Source organism: Drosophila ficusphila, unplaced genomic scaffold (genome assembly GCF_018152265.1).
Source record: "Drosophila ficusphila isolate 14025-0441.05 unplaced genomic scaffold, ASM1815226v1 contig_197, whole genome shotgun sequence".
Lineage (NCBI taxonomy): Eukaryota > Metazoa > Arthropoda > Insecta > Diptera > Drosophilidae > Drosophila > Drosophila ficusphila.
In genome coordinates this window covers 4,774,960-4,796,426 of record NW_025064091.1, presented here as the reverse complement: position 1 = coordinate 4,796,426, position 21,467 = coordinate 4,774,960, and the positions used below count along the sequence as shown (strand labels likewise).

Below are 21,467 nucleotides of genomic sequence, written 5' to 3'. Positions count from 1 at the left end.
TTGCTTTATCAGAAGAAATTGTAATTAAAAAGTGTGTTGTTTCTAGCGTAAAGAAAACACGAACTTAAAATGACATGTGTTATTTTAGGGAAAGGCGTGATAAGAGGTTATCACTGAAACTAAATCGTGGCTCAGCCTTGGTTTGTGGTAAAAAAGTGATATCGAATTAAAACAGCCTAGAAGGAGCTGTGTTTATTTAAACGTTTTTTCAAATACCTTAATCTTCTAACGATAAAAAAATGAAAAAACAACTGTTTAGTTATCGCTAAAAACACAGCGTGGGAAAAAGGCAGCTTATCTGTTCAGGCAAAAGTTTCGAGAAATTGAAAATCTAGTAAATCCCTATAAAAGATTTCTTAATTGGTTACTCAATTGACATAATTGGTAATTCATGGTTTTTATAACCTTAAACAAAGATCTACAAGTAAATTTTAGACCAAAAATTAAAAAAAAGAAAACATCTAACAATTTCAGAATCGTTGTTTTTAATAATTGACTCGGCGTTTTGATTTATATTATTGAAAGGATTAATTTTATTTAAGACTTATTTAATTGGAATCAAATTCAATTCTTATTGGATATATTTGGTTGGTCTAACATGAAACCAAACATGCAAAGCTCCCTAACGCATACAACAAATTTATTTTTGGTTAAGTTCTTTGCTACGAGAATAGTCATACCAACCAATATGAAGAATATCGATAGTCGTGACCAACAAGGTATAGTGTCATCGCTGTTATGCCATCTCCAATTGCAGAGCAAAACAGTTTCGCGTCGGAGTTTTTCGCTCTTTGTTTTTTGTGGTTTTTCGCGATAAAAAGTGCGCGTTTGCCGAGTTCTAAACAAAACATCCCGCAAAACTGGAGAAGTGGAAGAGAACGCGCAATTCCACCAAGAAGATGGACCAGCGAGGAGGTGGCGTTGGCGCAGGGGGCGGAGGAGGGGGTGGATCGTCAACGGGCAACAACAAATCAGCTGCTGGAAGTAACGCCGCTGGAAGTACCGCTGCTGCAGCTTCTTCTGCGGCGCCTGTTGATAAGCCAACGATTTTGGAAGGTAAGGCAATCCGAGGGAAAACAAAGAAAACCAAATAGATAAACCTCTAAGACAGCAAGAACCCCAAACAAACACACACACACATGCATGACAAAATTGTTTTGAAATGAGGAATGGGCGTTTTCACCGCCTCTCTCTCATTCCACTTCGGATTAGTGATAAAGCGCAGCCTTTTGTCCTGTTCTAAAAATACAACTACGCATTTAACAAAAACGCACACATGAGCGCTCAAAATAACGGGAATCCTTTGACCTCCTTTTTTTCAGGGGGCGGGGTGAAAGAGATGGTGAGAAAGGGAGAATAATAACTCTATTTGGGGTGTTCGTGTGTGTATGTGTGGGACCTGTTGAGTGTGAAGCCCTAAAAAATCATCTATACAAAGCACAAAAACAATTTATTGGCATGACAAATCAATACAACAACATTTCACAATTGCACCCACAAATTGCATTCAATTCGTTTTTATTTATTGGCTGTAAGTGTGTGTTGTTTTTGCAGCTAATATTGACAGAAAAAACCGTACATTGATAAGTCCTCTCAGATATCAGTTGGAATCCAATCTTATTGGAACGAAAATCTCTGGGATGACGTGTTCCTTGTAGATTATTTTTTTATCATATCTTTAGCAGGTAGCTCATGCACTCAGTTGTTTCGGTTTAAAATATTAAATTTCAGCTCAGAACACTAAAATCATGCAAATATATCAACGCATTTTTGCAGCTTAGCAGCACAGTTGTGTCAAACAAAAATATTTCTGCACATAATTATTGATAAATTAAACATTTTTTGATATATAGGTATATATGCATATATAGCTATGTATGCTTATAAATTTCACAATTTTGTGAAACCCAAACATGCAAAAAAGAAAGTTTACTAAACACAAGTATTTGTATCTGTTATATACTTGAATTGAATTAGCTTGAATTAATTAGCTTGAACTTAGTAATTCGTTAACTCAACCGGTGTAATCATACAAAATTCGTATTCAAACAAAGAACAAATATGCTCTGATAAGGAAAAATATAAAATCCCACCCTGAGCTATTTTTGCAAGTCTTACTGTATGTGTGTGTGTGTGTGTGTATTTGAATAAGTCATTAGTGTAAACTTGACTTTGATCTAGTTACTCATGTTCCCTGAATGATGGCCCTTTGTTTTAGTCGTGAATAGCTCAAACTAATTCCCCCCTGACTGTGCACTGAAAAAAGTAATTAGTAACTAAGTGAATTTTTTTGTGGTAAACACATACATACAAACATATTTTTAAAGCCTTTTTTTAAACAAAAAGGGAACACAAGGTGTTTATAAATCTAAAAATCAAACATGGGGCAGGTTTTAAAATCTTGAATTAAAAAAGGGAATAAAATGGAATCAATGATTATGAAAAGTAAATTTTATTGATAAATAAATAGAAAATTAATTTCTATTCTTCTTGTTTCACCTTAAGTGTAATATCTGATTTTGAATTCCTTTCAGGAGTGCTCCACAACATCTTCGATGGACTCACGGACAAGGACGAGCAGGTGCGGTTGGCCATGCAGCAGGCGATAGTGAAGATCCTGGAAACCCATCCTGAACGGGCAGCGGAGATCCTCAGCGATCACCGATCGCAGCAGCCCAAGATGAGCGACCAAACGGTGGCCATGTTGCTGGAGTGAGTATCTCTGCGGGGATCCCCATCGAAAACATTACTAACTGCTTCATGAATTCCCCTCTCTTAGCTGCGTTCGTCGCGTTGTGGGAGCGGAGACCCCCCTGCCGTCAGCTGCCAATCAGAAACTGATTGCCTTGGCCCTGCAGGAGCTCACCAGAAATCCGGAGCATGTCCCGCTGATACAGAATCCAGCCCAGCGCATCCTGGTGGCCATCGGACGCAGCAGTCCCGAGAGCTGCGAGCAGGTGATGGAGGCTCTCCAGGAGAAGGAAACGAACTCCGAGGGTGTGGCCCACTTCATGCTGATGCAGTGCCTCGGACTGCTGGCCACCGAGAACCCGGCCGGAGTGGTGCCCCACATAAAGTCCATATTGAGTCGAAGTCAGCCGCATCTGGGCGGGATTCGACAGGACCACATCAAGCAGGCACATGCCTACGCCATCGGCAGGTTCAGCGAAGCTCTGCTGGAGGAGGGCGGCAAGGGAAAGGAGGAGGGCAGCTGCTCCACGGAGATTAGTGTGGCCTACGATGTGCTCTTCAACCAGTGGCTTCAGTCCCGGGAGCCCAAGGTCTGCATGGAGATTCTGCAGGCCCTATCCAGCATGTATCCCCTGCTGCCCAAGGATCGGATCAAGGATCAGGCGGCCAGACTGGTGCCCCAGATCCTCTCCCTCTACCGCCGCAGTGTGGACAGGAACGCGGTTACCCAGTTTCTGTGCTCCGTGCTGAAGACAAACCTGACGCTCAATCCCACAGTTCTGGATGGCATAATTGAGCCGCTGGTCACGCACTTGTTCGATCTGGTCTGCGTTTATCCGGACTACGAGAAGCCGCAGACGGTCAAGGGCCACTACGAGGTGCTGCGCTGCTTCCACCTGCTGGCCGGTCATCATCCCTACTCCACCAGGATCATGGACACCCTGCTGATTCACCTGCGGAACAACAGCGAGCGGGAGCGGATGAAGTCCCTGCTGATACTCACCCATCTGCTGAACTCGTGCGCGAGCAACATAGAGAACCGCATTCCGGCCAGCATTGAGTGCCTTAAGCAGCTGATACTGAGCGAGCGAAGCATCAAGATGAAGCTCACCCTGCTGAAGACCATTGTGGCACTCGCCCAAAAGTCGCACATCCGCGACAAGGAGTTCGTGTGGTTCGTGGTGCGGCACAGCTGCCGCTACTCGAAGCCCAGCCAGGAGCACGGCAGCCCGGAGGAGCACTCCAATCTGGTGCTGAGCTGCGAGAACACCCTGTACATGCTCGCCTCCACGGTGGGCACTTTGGACGAGCTGCTCAAGCGGGAGCTGCTGAACTACCTAATCCTACTGGACTACACGGACATTTGCGGTAACCTGGCCAAGTGTCTGGCCAGCTTGTTTGCCAAATCTCCGCACATCGAGTACGACATTGCGGGCGAGGATGCGGCCACCGAGCAGACCACTCCCGATGGAGCCGCTGGCGAGGATCGCAGTGTGATCAAGCGCGGCAAGGTGATGGTTCCGGGAGCGGAGACAATTTACGCGCGGTGTCTGGCACTCCTGGGCAACCAGCAGTGCATCAAACGCTGCTCGAATATCCTCAGTTTCCTGCGCTACTACCATCCCCAGGTGAATCCCGCTCTGGAGGAGCTGTGGGAGCGAAGGATTCCGGATCTCCTGCTGCAAATCAACAGGGAGACCACCTACCGCCAGCTGCTGCACGATTTTGTGCTGGAAACGAACGAGTTCCTGGGCGGACTGGACGAGAACTTCCCCCAGCGGCTGGCCAGTAAGCTGGCGGACCAGATGTACTTGTATCCCATGCAGCTGCCCCACTCCGAGTGGCAGTTGCCCGATTTGAGTGCCGAGCGGGGCATGCTCCTGCAGTCGGTGGCCCTCACCCTGCTCCAGGTGACCGATGTGGCCTGCATCCACACCAAGATCGATCTCATTGTGACGAGTGCGCGGCAGGAGCGACTGGACAAGCATGTGAAGCATGCGGACTACGAGCGGCGAATCGAGCCCTGCGCCAGAGCCCTGGGCTATATATCCCGCCAGCACTTGGGCCATCTGATCAAGAAGCTAACCGAACTGGCGCAAGTTGGCGGCAGGAAGCACTCGACGGGCTTCTTCAGCAACCTGCACTTCATCAAGGACACGCACAAGGAGCTGGAGAACTACAAGAGCAACTTGCTCGTGGTCAAGGCCTTCGGTCGCATCATGGACGAAGCCGATCCGCTGCAGTCGATCCAGCATCTCGACGAAGACGACACCCTGCTGGGCTTCCTCATCCAGCAGCTGGCCATTCACAAGGACCAGACTATCATGTCGGCCATTCTGCAGACGCTGTTGAGCATCTGCAATCAGTTGATCGCCACCAAGGAGCAGCTGCCGGCGCCTCTGCGTCACCGCAAGCAGATCATGGAGACGGTCTTCAACATCCCCATCGAGGCGCCCTTCCACGATCTTCCCCTGCTGCCCACCATCCTTAAGCTGGGCACTGACTTCATCCGCATAGGTAGCTTATATATGGATAGTATTTTAAAACTAAATTATCTTACGAATGGTAACTTTATTACTAGGTGGTCCCGATACCGAGGAGTGTGTGGATGGCGGCGTTATCTTCGAGATCGCCTGCCGCAACTTTTTTGGCTGCGCTCAGCAGCTTAAGATGAAGTTCGACTCGCAGGAGGAGGACGAGCGCAACAGCTTCCTGGCCAAGCACCTGAACGAATCGCTGCCACAACTCAATTCCCTCGTTCGCGCCATCGTTGAATTGGATGCCTCGCCAGCCACTCTGGACTTGATCATCGGCATTCTGGAGGGCTGGACACGGGATCGGAACTCCGAGGTGCGAATCTGCGCCAGCCACGTCTTCAATAACACACTGGAGGTCTACATCAAGGCGATGAAGATTGGCTGCGAAGCGCCGTCGAAATTCAATCAGACGGGTCAAATGCTGGGCAAGATTGTGCCCAGATGCATCGATTCGAATGGAACAGTGCGACAGGTTTCCGTGGAGATTCTGCAGAAGACGCTGGAGATCGCGTGCATCTACGAGACCCTCACCATAGCCAGCATCGACAGCACGGCCGACTGGCTGAAGGAGATCGAGGCCATCAAGGAGCACATCATCACGGATGAACCGAAGCAGATTTATAACCTGGCCGGCGATATTGCTAAGATCATTGCGCTGCGCATCTCCAGCTTCCAGTACCTCCAATTCTGGTGAGAATGTTACTTGGCTGATTGTGGGTTATGTTATCCTAACGTTGTTCTCAATTTTGTTAAAGCAAAACTCTCCTCCAATCGCTTCGTGATCCCGAGCAGAGTTCCACCATCGGCGCCAGTGTTGTGCTTAAGTTCTTCATCCAGCAAAAGGGTTCGGAGCTGTTCCATGCGATTCCCGATCTGGTGCGCGATAGTCTGCTGGCATTGCAAGTGTGCGAGGTGCCAAGGGCCAAGTCTGGTGTGCTGAAAGCACTGGTGGCCCTCACCAAGCACCATCCCAAGTTGGTTTGTGCGGAAATGCTGGCCCAGCCACTGCCCTACGATCCCAATCTGGTGGAGTACTGGCATCTGGTGTGCAATGATCCCGACTTGACGGGCATAACGCTGGACAACTTCCTGCAGCTGCTGAGTGGCGCTTCTCTGCAGGAAGGCGGCCACGATGCCAGCCTATCGGAGCGCCAGAAGCTGGCCAGCGGTCAGCCGTTTGCTATTTTCTGTGCCCTGCACGAGATGCTACCCTGTAAAGATATAAAAGTGGTGAGTTTTTCAGGAGATGCCCTCATGTGTACAAAATTCTTTTGATTGTTTAATTGTTTTTAGCAACTGGAAGCCAGATTTGCGGACATGTTCTGCATGCTGTTAACCTCGCTGAGCAGCTACACCAACCTGGCGCCTCCGAATCCTGTGAATGTTAACCTAAGTCCCAACCAAACGCAGTCGGGCAAAACCAAGTTTGGGTTCGTGCCCAACAAGGATCTGATTAAGCTAAATCCCTGCCAAATAGCACTGGAAACGTTTCAGGTGTGTTTTACCAAAAATATATTTCTATATTTATTTCTATTTAAATGTTCTTTTACATTTTTATTTCCAAAACAAGGCCTTTCTAACCAACTTGGAAATGGAGCAGATCGCCAGCGTACTTACAGTGAACACCCAGTTGGCTAGCAGCACGGATTGGCATAACTACATTGAACTGCTGACACCTATGGCCATTGGATTGGCCCAGCAACTGCAGCTGGGAAGTCCGCAGATGAGACAGCTCGTCAATTCGCTGAGCAAATACGTGGCTTCACCGCACGACGGCCAACGGGTGGCCGCTGTGGGCCTCTTCTCCCGCCTGGTGCCACTGAAACCCACCGGGGAACTGGCTGCTTCCATTCTGCTCCACCTCGGAGCAGCTCTGTCCGATCCGAATGCGGTGGTGCGAGGACTCAGCATCCAGGGCATGGGTTACGTGGGCCAGCTGGGCGAAAAGGAAGCTAAGCGCTACTCGGAAACTGCGATTGGAGCCCTGTTGAAAGGAGTCGACGATCCGGTGGGCGATTGCCTGATCAACATTCCGCTGGAGAGCATGCGCGGCTTGTCCGTAATCCTGCGCGCCCTTCCCAGCGAGCGAGTCGAATCCTTCCACGTCTCCCTGGCAATTCGAATACGTCCGTTCCTCGGCAACTATGCCTTGGAAATGCGCGAGGCGGCCATCCAATTGTTTGGCGATATTTGCGAGGGCAAGCACGATGACGGCAGCAGTTCACCGACTTCCTCGATGGAAGCGCTGAAGGAGCAGCTTATCGCCAATCTCTTCCCGCTGCTCCTTCATCTCAGCGAGAACGAGGCGGCTATTGTGTCCGCCTGCCGAGGAACACTGCAGCGGGTTTGCCGCCTCCTCACCGCTCCGAAGGTCGTCGAGATGGCCCAGCAGCAGTTGGGAGAGGAACGCGGCCACCAGCTCAACTATGGGAGCTTTGTTCTGGAGTTCGTCAAGATGATTGTGAGTCGAAAAACTGGGGATAATGCATTCGCAAGCCTTTATTTGCATGCAAATTGTTGACAATTTATTTCTTCATTTATTTTCAGGCCCTTGAGCTTACGGAGCACATCCAGGATTTCATCGACTCGTGCCTGCCGCAGTTGCGTAGCCAGTGGCCAGAGGTTCGGGGCAGTGCGGCCATCGTTATTGGTGAGTGTGCTGATCACTAAGTTCACTTAAAGCATAACAAATTGACTGTATTGAATTCAACAGGCATCCTGCACAACTTCCTCGGGGAACGAAACGCGCAAACTGAAGCTGTGGCCACCAAGATCGCCGTGCTGCTCAAGGACGAACAGGCGTTGGTGAGGGTGAGGGCGGCCACTGCCCTAGGATACTTCTTTGGCGACATTTAGAACATGTGGGGGACCAACTCGATTAATTATAGTTGCGATTATGTTGTGTGTGTTTGTAAATTATGACTTAGTATTGCTCCAAGTGTGATCCCATTGCCTCAGCAACTGTTCCCCATATTATGTTTGATATTTAACTCTTTGTTTTGTTATGTATTCGAAAGTCACGTTATATACTATTCTATATATATACACATACCATTATTTATATATTTATAATCAAGTTTAATCAGAGCGTTTTCCAGCTTTAAGGCACTTGTGCGAGTGATAAGAAATCGTATTTTACAGAAGACTTGGTTTCGGACAATAATTACTTCAACATACTGAGTCTTTTCAAAATTACCTCGGCTTTTGAGGTTTACAAAAGTATAAAAGATTATTCCACAGCAAATATGTGATTTTACGTTCTTTTGCCTGAAATTTGTCGGTGTTCCATGAAAGAATTCATTTCAAAACAATTAAAAATAAATTCTAATAAATTTAGTCAGGCATTTTAACATGCAACTAACTAATGGACCAATTTTATGAACGGATACAAAATTATTAGGGACTTTCCTCATAACTATTTAATTACCTTAAAGTTGTGAAACGCTTTGTACATTTCAATCGAATGTGGATAAAGATATAATGGTGGAAGTGTGATAAAAGAGATCCAAAAATGTTGCGTTTTGTTGGATTTTCAAAGTCAATTAGCTGCCACATAAAAAAAATGTTGTGTCCCACATCCACCAATAGTGATGGATTCCAAAAAAAAAAGAGGTTTTCCTATTTAACTGTGTATTAACGCTTATAAAAACCAAATCAAATAAAAATATTAAAATGAAAACACGCTTAGTTAACGCCTAATCAAAGGCGTAATATTGTATGCGACCCGACGACCAGGCGATCGTCAATACGGAACGATCGTTATCCTTGTAAAGTGGCTGAAAGCAGATGAAGCTGGGATGCTCCGACGCAGTTTCTCCGCTTAAATAATACGCAGCCGAGATCTGTAGATCGAACTTCTGGATGAAGGTGCGGAACACAGCGATGCAATTGGTCGACTTGAACGTGATCACAAGGTAATTGCCATGCGGATCCCAAGCCAATTGCTGGGCGGGACCACCGATGAGAGTGGAATTCGTATCGATGCTGCACGCATTCAGATCAGCAATGGGAAGGATTTCCTTGTCATCCGCAGAAGCTGCAAGGAGAGGCAAAAACTTTTGTAGTTGGGAAAGACAAAGTAAAAAATTTAAGTATCTTCTGGAATCCTTTGTAGTCAGCATTATACAGACGGTCTGGAAGCTGGAGCAGCCGCCAACCTGTTCCTGACAGCTTTAATCTGGGGCAGCCTCAGACCGCTCTCTTGTATCTTTCCACAACTTCAGGCTAGACACTGGGAACAGACTGCCCGTGAATTATGACCTTTCTTTTCTTTCATACTTACACGAAAGTAGACTTTGTTGCACAAACTGCAGGCGATAGAGGATCGGCTCCGTGCTGCTTACGAAAAGGAGGTAGCGACCGCAGGGTGACCAGCAAGCGGTCTGCACATGTCCTCCAGGACCGCAAACCCACCGCTCGGTGGTCCACTGCTGTTGGCAGTTCCACACGCGAAAAACCCGATCCACCGTGGCCGCAAAAAGCCAGTCGTTATCCGGCGACCACTTGAGCAGCGAGCCCGGCGGTCCCATTCGTTTAAGTGCTTGCATAGTGTTATTGTCCGGCTGCCAGATTATAATAGAACGATCGCCAATGGATGCGGTGGCCAACTGGGTGCCGTCCTTGTTCCAATGCAGCGATGTTATCGGCAGATTGGAGGGACTAAAAAAAAAAATTGTGATCAAATATATATTTACCAAAAGAATAACTTCACTTACTGTTTGAAAACCTTGCTGGGTGCATTTGTGCGTCCCAGATGCAGACTGTTGTCCACTTCCCAGAAACAGAGACCCTGCCGGCAGCCAATTACGATCTCCGCTGCGCAGAGCGGTCGCCAGGCCATGCAGGTGATATGCGTTTGAGTGGGGCTCTAAAGAAATTGTGTTTAATCTAGTGAGCATTGGAACCCTCAGATAAATCTACCCACCTTTAAGACAGTGGCATTGGATCCGCTGGAGTTCTTAGTATAGATGCGCACCACATCGTCAATGCCGGCTACAGCCAAACTAAAGAAGTGACAGTTCCAAGCAAGGAAGCGCACGTCGCTGTTTAACCAATCCCTGCCGAAAACGCCTTAATATGGTAACATGTCGGTGCGGTTTACGGCTTAATTCCACCCACCTGGTCTCCACGAACTGCGCTATCCGTTCCGCACTGAGTTCTTGAGTGTGCGGAAAGACCTTTAGCTTCAATCCAGTGGCCAGACCCAAAAGCCGGGCAATCAGGTCACCCGCCTGTGCAATCAACGGTGCCTGCTCCCGGCTCTTGGCGCTCCTCGCTTCCTCCAGTGATTCCCAGAAGCCGCCATCGAAGAAGGTACGCGTTATCCTTTTGAGGACGCCTTCGTTCACGGACACAAAGCTCTGGCCGCCGTAGTACCGCTGGCCGGCAGAATTGGCCAGGAGTTCGCTGTTCAGGTGTATCTGCGGATAGCGCTCCAGCTCTGGGATGTGATTGTGCCGCAGTGCCAGATCCGGCAGCGTGGAAAACGGTGGACACTGTTTCAGATTGCTTAGAGCCGCCATTCCTCCAGTTTGTTTACATTCAACGGAATAATTTAACAAAAAAGCGGCAAAATTTGCACCGCTGCTATCGATTGCACGATTACTGCTCTCCACATCGATAACAAACACGTGTGCTGATGGTATCGATGTGTTGTATCATTAGTGTGACCTTGTGCCCAATGTTTACCGAAATGGACCAAAGAAAAAGTACATTGCGGTCTTACTGAACCAAAGCAAAACAAGAGGAGCGGAGGTAAACTTAATTAATTAAATTTAATTAAAGTTACTGCAATAATAGCAATTTGGTGGTGTCCCGCCGCCAGCGTGATAAAGGCTTGCAGTTGAATTCGACCTGGGTCGTTAGTTGGCGGACTTGAACTCTCGCAGAGCTTGGAGCGACATGGCCGACAAGCGGAAATACAAGAAGACCGTAGGGTAATATAAATCTTAATCAGTATTGCTCTAATACCCTTGGTTTCCGCAGAAAGAGGAGATCCGGCGGGAGATCGCACGGGAATTTGATCTGCCGGAGCGCAAGTCCAAGATAGCCACTATACTGAAGCAGGAAGATCAGGCGTACTGCATATGCCGCACCTCCGACTGCTCTAGATTTATGATGTGAGTCCTGCCGGGAAAGTCCTTCAGCTGGAATGCAGATGCCCTAACCCGTTCCCTTCACTTTTCAGTGGCTGCGATGGCTGTGAGGAATGGTATCACGGCGACTGCATCGGGATCACCGAGAAGGAGGCCAAGCACATCAAGCAATACTACTGCCGGCGCTGCAAGAAAGAGAATCCCGAGTTGCAGACCATCTTCCGGTTGGTAGCCACCGAACGGGCAGCCGCCTCAAATGCCGCCTCCACGAGTCTAAATTCCCCGGGATCGAGCATCCCAAATGCAGCAGCAACTCCTGGTGTTGCTGCACCTGCCCCGGGAGCCCCAGGAACTGCCAACCTCCAGCCTCCGCAAACGGCGCCCATGAAGCGGAAGAACAGCAACGTGAGGGAACCAAAGGCGGGGAAACGATGTGGAACCTGCGAGGGATGCCGGCGTCCCAATTGCAACCAGTGCGACGCCTGTCGCGTGCGCGTCGGTCACAAGCCTCGTTGCATATTCCGCACCTGCGTGGTCCAGCAGGCGGCGGGCATCAAGGAGACGCCGCATAATCAATCGGGACCGGGGCGAAAGCGAGAGAAGGCCGTCGCCCCGAAGAATCGTGTGGCGAAGGTCGGCCTTCGGGCGGCCAGTCCCGAAGTTTACCTCAACCCGGAGCTGGAGGGTACACGCCAGTGCCACGGACCCGGCTGCTGTTGCCAGGCTAGGCCACAGAGCAAGTACTGCAGCGAAAAGTGCGGCTTCAATCTGGCCACCAATCGGATTTTCCAGGTTTGGATGCCAAGTAAACCCTCTGCTTGAAAACACATTTAAACAGTGATTTTTTGTTAAGGTGCTGCCGCAGCGCCTGCAGGAGTGGAACCTAACGCCCTGCCGCGCCGCCGATGACACGCGTAAACAGTTGGAAAGCATCCGGCAGAAGCAATCCCTGGTGCGTTTCGCCCTCGCTGAGTTGGAGAAGCGATCTGAGGAGCTGAACATGATTGTGGAGCGGGCCAAGCGCAGTTCCATCGACACGATGGGCCCCCACGATACCGCCGACATGGAGGATGAGCAGAGCATGTACTGCATCACGTGCGGCCACGAGATTCACTCGCGGACGGCCATCAAGCACATGGAGAAGTGCTTCAACAAATACGAATCGCAAGCCAGCTTCGGAAGCATATTCCAAACGCGGATGGAGGGCAATAATATGTTTTGTGATTTCTACAATCCAGCTAGTAAAACGTACTGTAAACGATTAAGGGTTCTGTGTCCGGAGCACAGCAAGGATCCAAAGGTGAGTGACGCGGATGTGTGTGGGTCACCGCTAGTGAATCAGGCCTTTACTCCAACGGGCGAATTCTGTCGCGCGCCGAAAAAAACTGTTTCAAGCACTACGCCTGGGAGAAGATCCGGCGGGCGGAGATCGATTTGGAGCGAGTCCGGCAATGGTTGAAAATGGACGATCTGATGGAGCAGGAGCGGATGCTGCGACAACAGCTGACCTCGCGGGCGAACCTGCTCGGGCTGATGCTGCACTCCACCTACAATCACGAGGTGATGGACGAGCTGGTGCGCAAACAGCAGGAGCACTTGGCGGAGTTCGAGAAGCAAAAGCGCCGGCAGGCGCACCAGCAACAAATGCAGGCCCAACAGCAACTTTTCCAGGAGAAGCAGCAACAGCAGCAGCAACTATTACTCCAACAGCAACAACAGCACCAGCAGCAGCAGCAAATCCAACAGCAACAACAGCAGCAGCAGCAAATCCAACAGCAACAACAGCAGCAGCAGCAAATCCAACAGCAACAACAGCAGCAGCAGCAAATCCAACAGCAAGTAATCTATGTGCAGCGAAAGCCATAGATTTCCATTCCTCTCTAGCCGTAGTTAAAACAAACAATAAAGTGACATGCAAGAAACCCTTTTGTACGAGAACCAAGCAATCTATTCACTTTCCCCCCACCATCGCAGGAGGATAAGCATAAAAAAGAGTCCTGGTGTCGCGTTTCTCCGGGCAACCGGAAAACACATTCGCCGGCTGCTAACTTCACGGAAGGAAGGAGGTTGCTACGCGCCGGGATCGGGGCTACACGCCCATGTTTGTTATTGAAAACTAAGCATCAAATATGCATTTATTGATAGCAACCTGCCCACAAAAGGGAAAGGCTAGATTGGGCTAGCTTAGTTAAGGAAATCATTCAAACTGTCTGCAACTATATTTTTACTTACCGATTGCATTTTGTCTAGATAATAAGTCTTTAGGTATTTTTTAAAACACTTGTAGGCTCAAAAACAGCGTAAAAAATGGAAAGTTACAAATTGTGTGAGTTCCATTATTTAATCAACTTTTTCTTTTTTAAATAGAATAATAAATTATTTTTTGTTAAATGTTTTTTAGCAGTAAGATATTATGATTGCGTAGACATCGCTTGTATTTAGGGGCAACTTAAAGATGTACATATTAAAACTGAAAAATATCAATAAATATTTTGCTAAGAGATTTTGAGCCTAACCCTAATTGTTGATATCGGAAACAAGGTTTTTGGGTGAATGATATGCAAGGGTCCACGAAGACGCTTGATAGAAACCAATGGAAACGACAGGACCTCGAAAACGATGGAAACTATTGAATACAATGGGAATGGAGGAACCCAGGACATCGAAGGGATGTCGTCACATTAGAAGGGAGTGCAGTCGAAATTTTTAAACGAGTCGAGTCAAATCGAAACGCTAGTGGACGACCAAGTAGTCGTGGCGATTTGTGGCTGACGCGCCAGACGAACTGTCGAACTGCCAGTTATAGTCCGGAATTTTTCTACTCCACACACGACCCCCGATTCCAAAATAGAAACACACACACATTTTTGTATTCGATTCGATTCTTTTGTTTTGTAAAATCGGAAGCAAAGGGCAAGAGGCGGTTACCATCGCCACATGGACAAGTCTTCGCCCGATTCCGAGTATAGTTAACCACCAACACTTCGCATCTATATATTTTTAAATCCAATCAAATCCGTGCAAATTTAAACGCGCGTGAACCGCGAGTGAAATATTCAAATTCAAATAGCTGATTGAAGATCGTATCGGTGGCAATATCATCTATAAAGACGGAATTAGAGCCCATCTAACCCAGAAAAAAAGTGTACAAAAGCCGAAACGAAACCAGCGAACCAAGTAAATTACCGAACCAAAAGAAAGTCCAGGACTATATCAGGTGGTGATAGTAAATGTCTGAAAGAACGAAGCAGAGAAGATATAGTGTTTGGAAGTCAGAACGGGATCAGATAGAAAAGGATTATCGTGGGGTATTTTTTTCGCTTTTTGTTTTCTGTGTTCCTTGTTCAAGGTCCTGAACTGGTTTCTCGGATAACTTCGAGGACAGCTTACCACATTAACTGCAGGTTCGTTTTAAAAACTAATGTAATGAGATCTTGTAATGCTAACCCTTATCCTCTACAGTTTTGGTTCCAACTTTAGCTTCGCGTTGAGTTCGTTAATATACATATATATTTTTTATCTATATGTGGAAATTGCCAGTTAACTTTCAATCGCATATACGAACATACATTTATCCAGTTGCCTTGGCTCTTTGTCTCCCAGTTAGCCACCATCCAACGTATCCTACGAGTCGTGCCTCCTTTTTTTGGGTAAGTGACGTGCTCCACTTGAAAACTTTTGTGCCAAATTCAATCGCACAGTTGTTGCTGTTGTTTGGGGCATACACTATCTAGCAGAATGTAGATTTGCAAAAAGAACCTACTTAAAGGCTTTAAAAAAGTTAGTTTTGCAAGGGAACAAAAGCTGTTACTTTTTATAGGCTTAGAACACGGTTTCAGTCTTTACATTTTACTTATAGTTTTCTTTTTATATGATAGCATTGTACTTTAAAATACAATGTTGCGCCTGCGCACCATATTTAAACTTAGGATTAAAAGCGGTCCCTTGTGGTTGTTTTTAATTACATATTAAATAAAATTCTAGTTTTTGTTGATCTGTGTTGAACTTTGCCATATGAGTGTACTTGTGCCTATTTATTTGTTAAACAAATTCATTTGCCATGTTTTGTTGGTGATTTTCGTTCAGTCAGATTGCATGCCGTGTATTTCTATTTGATTGTTTTGCGGCGTTTCTTGAAAAACAAAAACAACAACAAAAGCAACAATAACTGAAGTAGGCGAAGTAACAGTAAAACAGTAGACACCCAAAAGAGTAAACAATTCTGATTTTCTTATTTTTGCGAAAGCGGACATTGCTTTTTACAAATCAAAATAAAGAAATTTAGAGCAAATGACTAATAAGCTATTTGTCTAATATGAGCCAGTATTTTGATCCCTTCATTTGTTAAATATTAAACAAACTTCTGACTGAAATTATAATACTTTGCAAGGGTATAAAAAGGATACATTTTAGCTGTTTATGGCCCTTCAAAAACAAATAAGGTTTACAGTTAAAATATATAATGATACCATCTCACTGATTTGGCTTGCCGAGTGCGCACTGTGGCTGGAACGGGAACCGTTACATGACGTTGCCGTGGGCACTTGAGGGTCCATTGTAGGCATTGCCAGGCCATCCAATTTGGGGCTCTCGTTTTCGCTTTCGCCTTCTCCCCGATCGATCTAACAATAATTCAGTTTCAATCAGTTCCGCCTCGCGATTTATATATATTCGTTTTGCTATTTTTTTCTCGCTTTTTATTTGTGCTCCCGTTATGGCCGTTGTTCCGTTTCCGGTGCATTTGCATACAGATAGAGAAAAACAATGATCATAGGCTCTCTTGAAGATCCCAAATTCTCACAAATTTAAGGTTAAATGAGATTTCAAATTAGGCTTATGAAATGTAAATATAGGATCTTTTTTGAGATCTTATTTATAAACACATGATTCCAATTAATACATGTATTAATCAGTGAGAAATAAAAATGAAATCTATAATCAATTTTGATTTTTACTCCTTAAAAAAGTATATTCTTTTTTGTTGCTGTGGAGTTCTCGTTTTGTTTTGACCTGTTTTGTTTTTCTCTCTGTGGAGTTTGGCATTGTTTTTGTTGGCGTTTAATTTTATTTTACATACTTGATGCCGTTTGCATATGGGAGCGAGCACGCGAGGACGAGTTCCCCAGATGCTCCAGTTGGAGCCGCAAAACCACTCGCTCACCACTGCCACGCGCAACAGCAACAGCAACAGCTACAGCTACAGTGGATGCCAGCTAACTGTAACTAAATATCTCTGACTCTATCCCCACATCGAACTCCACAGTGAAGCTGCCTCTGCGTGGATTTTTACAGGCTTTGCCCGGCTGGGTGAATCGCTCGCATTGGCATCAGCTTGGAGAGTGGTCAATGTTTCACGCCTTCCAACTGAAACCAAAATCAGTGCCAATTTCGATCCCAAGTGGGGGCCCTCGGATCCTCGAACCAGCCAGAGAAGCTACAGCATCATAGAGAGCAGGAAACTCACAAGAATAAGGATAAGGAGAAGAACTGGGAGCGAGTCAAGGACAAGTAGGCAAACTACCGACTTAAATGGCCAACCCATCCACTACTCCCGCTCAGGAGCGACGCATCAATGAGCTGGACCAGGACATAGAACGCATCTTTGATGTCCGAAAGGTAAGTTCGAAATCTTATTCTAAAGAGTTCTATCTACCTTTAGTTTATTCTTTAAAAAACATCTTAAAACAATGTTCTCCAAATCTTATCAAATTCGAAAAAAACACTTTAAAATAACCCAAAAAAAATCAAAATAAATAGAAGTGTTATATTATTTGTTTTCAAAACAGCATCCAACTAAGTAGTTGATTACGGACAAATCTTATTATTTTTTAGCGCTTGGGCAAGGGTGCCTATGGCATCGTTTGGAAAGCCACAGACAGGCGCACCAAGGACACGGTGGCCCTGAAGAAGATCTTCGATGCATTCCGGGATGAAACCGATGCCCAGCGCACCTATCGCGAGGTGATATTCCTGCGCGCCTTTCGCCACCACCCCAACATCATCCGACTGATGGATGTCTTCAAGTAAGTCCATCAAACTCGTTTGCATCCTTACCCTTTAGTTGTTTCCCTATTCCTGCAGGGCTGGCAACAACTTGGACTTTTATTTGGTGTTCGAATACATGGAGAGCGACCTGCACAACGTGATAAAGAAGGGCGATGTCCTTAAGGATATTCACAAGCGATTCGTCATGTACCAGCTCATCAATGCCATCAAGTACATGCACTCGGGCAATGTCATCCACAGGGATCTGAAGCCCAGTAACATACTCATTGATAGCAAGTGCAGGTAGGATATCCCAAATAAGTAACATTCATAACGAACCAAATTTAGTACCCCACTATCCTATTATCCCTTGCTAAAAACGCATCATTCTGAACATATCATTATAGTATAACCCTTCTAAAATATTTTTTCTGACTTCTCTTATTTTTTAAGGCTCAAAGTAGCAGATTTTGGCCTGGCTCGCACACTATCCAACAAACGCAATTCCGAATTCGATGACCGGGAGCACGAGGGCATGTTGACGGACTATGTGGCCACGCGGTGGTATCGCGCTCCCGAAATTCTGGTGGCCAGTCGGAAGTAAGTACCATTATCTTCTGAAGATTTTCAAAGCACTTAATAGTTGGTTTTATTTTCCAGATATACGAAAGGCATTGATATGTGGGGACTGGGCTGCATCCTAGGCGAAATGATAAGGCAGAAACCTCTGTTTCAGGGAACCAGTACTGTCAATCAGGTAAAACTTGGCTTCAACCTTCTGCCAAAATACTAATATATAATATACATACTCGTATAATGACCACAATATATTATATGATTAACAATCGTTTCCAATTTCAGATAGAGAAAATCGTGACTGCCTTGCCGGACGTGACCCAGCGGGACATCGAATCGATTGGACCCAGCTTCGGATCTGCATTGTTGAGCAAGAAAATCCATCGCGATCGTCGCCTTTCGCTGGACGAGATGCTGCGCAACTGCTGCGACGACGCCATTTCGCTGGTGAAGTCCCTTTTGGTCCTGGATCCCTACAAGAGGCTGACTGCCAAGGCGGCCATCATGCATCCGTATGTGAGTCGCTTTCGCACCGCCTCCGCGGACATGGAGCTCCGGGTGGACATCCACCCGCCGCTGAAGGACGATGTGCGCTACGGTGTGGACCGCTACCGGAGTAACCTCTACGATATGATTGGGCTGGAGTCGAGGGGCAGTGCGCGAACGGTCAGCAATGCCACGCCGTCCAATAACCGGGAGACCATGATGACGACGACGACGATAACGAAACCCCAGCGATCCGTATCGCGAACCAGGTGAGTTTTGGGATTGGGATTTATTATTTTGTTTCCTTTGTTTTTTTTTTTTTGTTTGGCTTGGCTTTTTGGGGTGTCCTTTGGGGGAGGGCTGTTGGAGCTTCTCTAGCTGCTCGTCCCCTTTTCCAGGTTGCGTCGTCCCTAGCACAGACGTGCCACATCGACGGCCATCGCCACCACCACCACAACCACCACCACTACCACTACCACATCCAAATCGAATCTCCGTCAGCAGGACACCTGTGACTCCACGGAGTCCACTACAGTAGAGCCCCCTGTAAAGGAACGTCCGCATCGTTCCCGGCAAAGACAACCACACTCCAGGCGACTCAATCATGGCCAGAGTCAATAGAATAAATAAATTAATAATATTGTTACTATAAAGCCGATTTCTACATAAGGATTTATACTTTTCTTCATTATTTCCATTTCATTTTATTACGTGTTGCTAGTTTTAAGTAAGGAATATCATAGCATAGTATAAAGTAGATAATAACATACTTTAAACATAACAATTCTTTTTACAAAACTACATACTTTCATTATTATTTTTGCTAAACGCAATTATCATCTTAAGTAATTTTGTAATTTTGAATTGATTGGTTCGAAATAAGATGTAGTAGCTGATTACAACCCAAACCAAATTAATTTGATATCAAAGATTTAAATACCCCTATTTAAGAGAGAAAGATATAACACCTAGCCCAATCCAACCCAACCGAACACCCTTTAAAAAATATGCTAACCGATTCCCGCCCGGAGAATCTTCACCTGCCGAACTCATCCACCCCCCAACCAATCCCTTCCCCAGGACGATGAGTGCCACCCAGCTGCCGAGTCAGGCGGAGAAGAAGGAGGCGAGGAGGGAGCCGCAACCCGTGGAGGCGGAGCAGCCGCTGGCCAAGCCGATCGACCAGCCGGAGGCGAAGATGAACCGACGGCCACGACACACCATCTCCACTGCGGAGCTGCGAGCGCTCCGAGCGCGATATCTGGAAGCGGAGACTCCACCCGGTGGATCGCCTCCTGCTCTGATTACTCCCAAGGCGAAGTCGCGGAGCCACCAGGCAGCGCTCCATCGGGAACTGGCCGCCGTGGCAGCCACAGCGCCGCGAAAGAAGCCCGTGTGGCAGACACAAGCTCAGGCGCAGGTCAAGTTCCAGGTGGAGGCGCAGGCGCAGGTCCAGGCGCTGCTCCAGACCCAGCTGCCCATTCTGGCCAAGTCCATGGCCGAGACCCCGCCACAGGAGTCGCCGCAGCAGGCCTCCAGGAGTCGATCCGTGCGGAAAGCCAACCAGGAAAAGAAGCCCAAGGAGAAGGCCAAGGCAGCGGAGGTGACCAGGACGTCGGGCAATCCCAACCAGCGAAGGGATAAATCGGGATCGACAGCCGAGAAGAGCAAGCAGGAGCTGCTGGAGTACAGGGAGCACCGGGAGAAGCTCGTCCAGCAGCAGCAGCAGCAGCGGGAGAAACTGTTGCAGCTGCAGCGGGAGCAGAAGGAGAAGCTGCTGCAGCGGGAGCAGAAGGAGCACAAGGACCGGAGGAGGCGGATGGCCGAGAACCACCGATTGATGGAGCTGGAGCGCATCCAGCTGGAGGAGATGGCCAACCAGAAGGCGACGGCCAAGGCCTTCAACCAGATTGCCAGGAAGGTGAAGAAGCTCACCGAGAAGAAGGACAAGGTGGAGGCGAAGGCGAAGGCCAAGGACAAAGACAAGGACAAGGCCAAGAAGAAGGGCAAGGAGCAGGAGGAGGAGGATCCCAACTCCGACTCGGATCTCTTCTACACCCCAAACAGCCTCGGACAGGGGGAGAACGCGTCCGGCACGAACATATGCTATCGCTCCAAGATCAGCTACCTGGAGGCGGAGATGGACAAGTGCAAGCGCCAGCTGGTGAACTTTGTCCAGGACAACCGGGAGCTGCTCACCCATCGCAAGTTGCGCTACCACTTCGAGAAGCTGCAGAACGAGAAGAAGAAGGAGGAGGAGGAGCAGAACCAGAGCCAGAACAACCACGAGCAGGATGGCAAGCCCCTGCCGGAGGGCAGTGGTGATCCGGGATCGCTGACCTACGACTGCTTTCGCCGGGAGCAGCGGCGGCAGAAGAGTCTGCAGCTCCAGGAGTTCCTCTCCCGCGACGACAAGCACGACTACGAGTTCCCGGAGCTCTTCGGATCGAAGACGTATCACGCCTTCGCGCCGGTGCCCAGTGGCTCCTCGCTCTCCTCCCCCGAGGAGGCCAGCGTGAGTCCGGATTCCGAATCGGAACACTCCCAGGAGCAGGACTATTCGCATCAGTATGCCAAGTACTTCCCATCGCTGGGACAGGAGGAGCCGCTCCGACTTCAGGAGCGGTTGCAGGAGCGCCTGGAGGAGCACCGGCGGCGCCACGAGGAGCTGCAGGCCCAGATGAGAGCCTGCAAGAAGCAGCACGAATCGCTGGGCCTCCACCACAAGGTGCACCACCATCACCACAATCCGGGCGCCAGTGGTCCGCGCTACGATCACATGCGACTGCGGCATGAGGACATCCAGGAGGCCAACTTCTTCTAGGCACTCCCTTGTTCCTTGTTCCAGTCTTCACCCAATATATTCGAGTGTGGATTAGCCAATTTCTGGTTTAAGTTCGGGTTGCCTTTTCTTCTTGGGGATTGTTACCTGTTTATTGGTAATTTGTAAATGCTCTCATAAATAGAACTGAGTTTCGTGATTTTAGACAAACAGATATATGTATTACTTATTGTTGAAAAAGACTCTTAAAAAAAAAAAGTAATAATTTTTAGGGATTTCATTTGTTAAAAAAACGTTCAAAAATCAAATTATTAG

At 47.6% G+C, this 21,467-nt stretch overlaps 4 protein-coding genes across 6 annotated transcripts; 3 read left to right on the top strand and 1 right to left on the bottom strand.

The window, feature by feature from the left end:
* The first annotated feature begins 746 nt into the window (after positions 1-746).
* Positions 747-8,289, top strand: LOC108097591 (maestro heat-like repeat-containing protein family member 1). Its single transcript, XM_017199987.2, has 9 exons — positions 747-1,056; positions 2,535-2,712; positions 2,780-5,208; positions 5,273-5,918; positions 5,984-6,458; positions 6,522-6,722; positions 6,799-7,689; positions 7,776-7,878; positions 7,942-8,289. Exons 1-9 carry the CDS (start codon positions 900-902, stop codon positions 8,082-8,084), a joined length of 5,223 nt encoding a protein of 1,740 aa, XP_017055476.1. The 5' UTR covers positions 747-899; the 3' UTR covers positions 8,085-8,289.
* Positions 8,290-8,841: 552 nt separating this feature from the next.
* LOC108097593 (aladin) lies at positions 8,842-10,837 on the bottom strand. The gene is made up of 5 exons (XM_017199989.1): positions 10,347-10,837; positions 10,153-10,285; positions 9,944-10,095; positions 9,511-9,887; positions 8,842-9,264 (listed from the first exon to the last, which is right to left on the bottom strand). Exons 1-5 carry the CDS (start codon positions 10,748-10,750, stop codon positions 8,924-8,926), a joined length of 1,407 nt encoding a protein of 468 aa, XP_017055478.1. The 5' UTR covers positions 10,751-10,837; the 3' UTR covers positions 8,842-8,923.
* Positions 10,838-10,877: 40 nt separating this feature from the next.
* On the top strand, positions 10,878-13,834 carry LOC108097592 (CXXC-type zinc finger protein 1). Its single transcript, XM_017199988.2, is given in 6 exon segments — positions 10,878-10,982; positions 11,053-11,159; positions 11,214-11,347; positions 11,416-12,115; positions 12,177-12,699; positions 12,702-13,834. Coding segments are annotated over 5 exon segments (1,875 nt in total). The 5' UTR covers positions 10,878-10,982; positions 11,053-11,129; the 3' UTR covers positions 13,190-13,834.
* Positions 13,835-14,056: 222 nt separating this feature from the next.
* On the top strand, positions 14,057-21,362 carry LOC108097654 (extracellular signal-regulated kinase 7). Of its 3 annotated transcripts, none has more exons than XM_017200085.2 (9): positions 14,057-14,727; positions 14,786-14,973; positions 16,616-16,939; positions 17,156-17,346; positions 17,405-17,611; positions 17,762-17,908; positions 17,969-18,065; positions 18,170-18,639; positions 19,451-21,362. In XM_017200085.2, exons 3-9 carry the CDS (start codon positions 16,853-16,855, stop codon positions 21,192-21,194), a joined length of 2,943 nt encoding a protein of 980 aa, XP_017055574.1. In that variant the 5' UTR covers positions 14,057-14,727; positions 14,786-14,973; positions 16,616-16,852; the 3' UTR covers positions 21,195-21,362. The 3 variants fall into 3 exon arrangements, with proteins under 3 accessions (XP_017055574.1, XP_017055573.1, XP_017055576.1); XM_017200084.2 differs by having other exon boundaries at positions 16,587-16,939; XM_017200087.2 differs by lacking the exons at positions 14,057-14,727; positions 14,786-14,973 and adding an exon at positions 16,341-16,542.
* Positions 21,363-21,467: the final 105 nt, after the last annotated feature.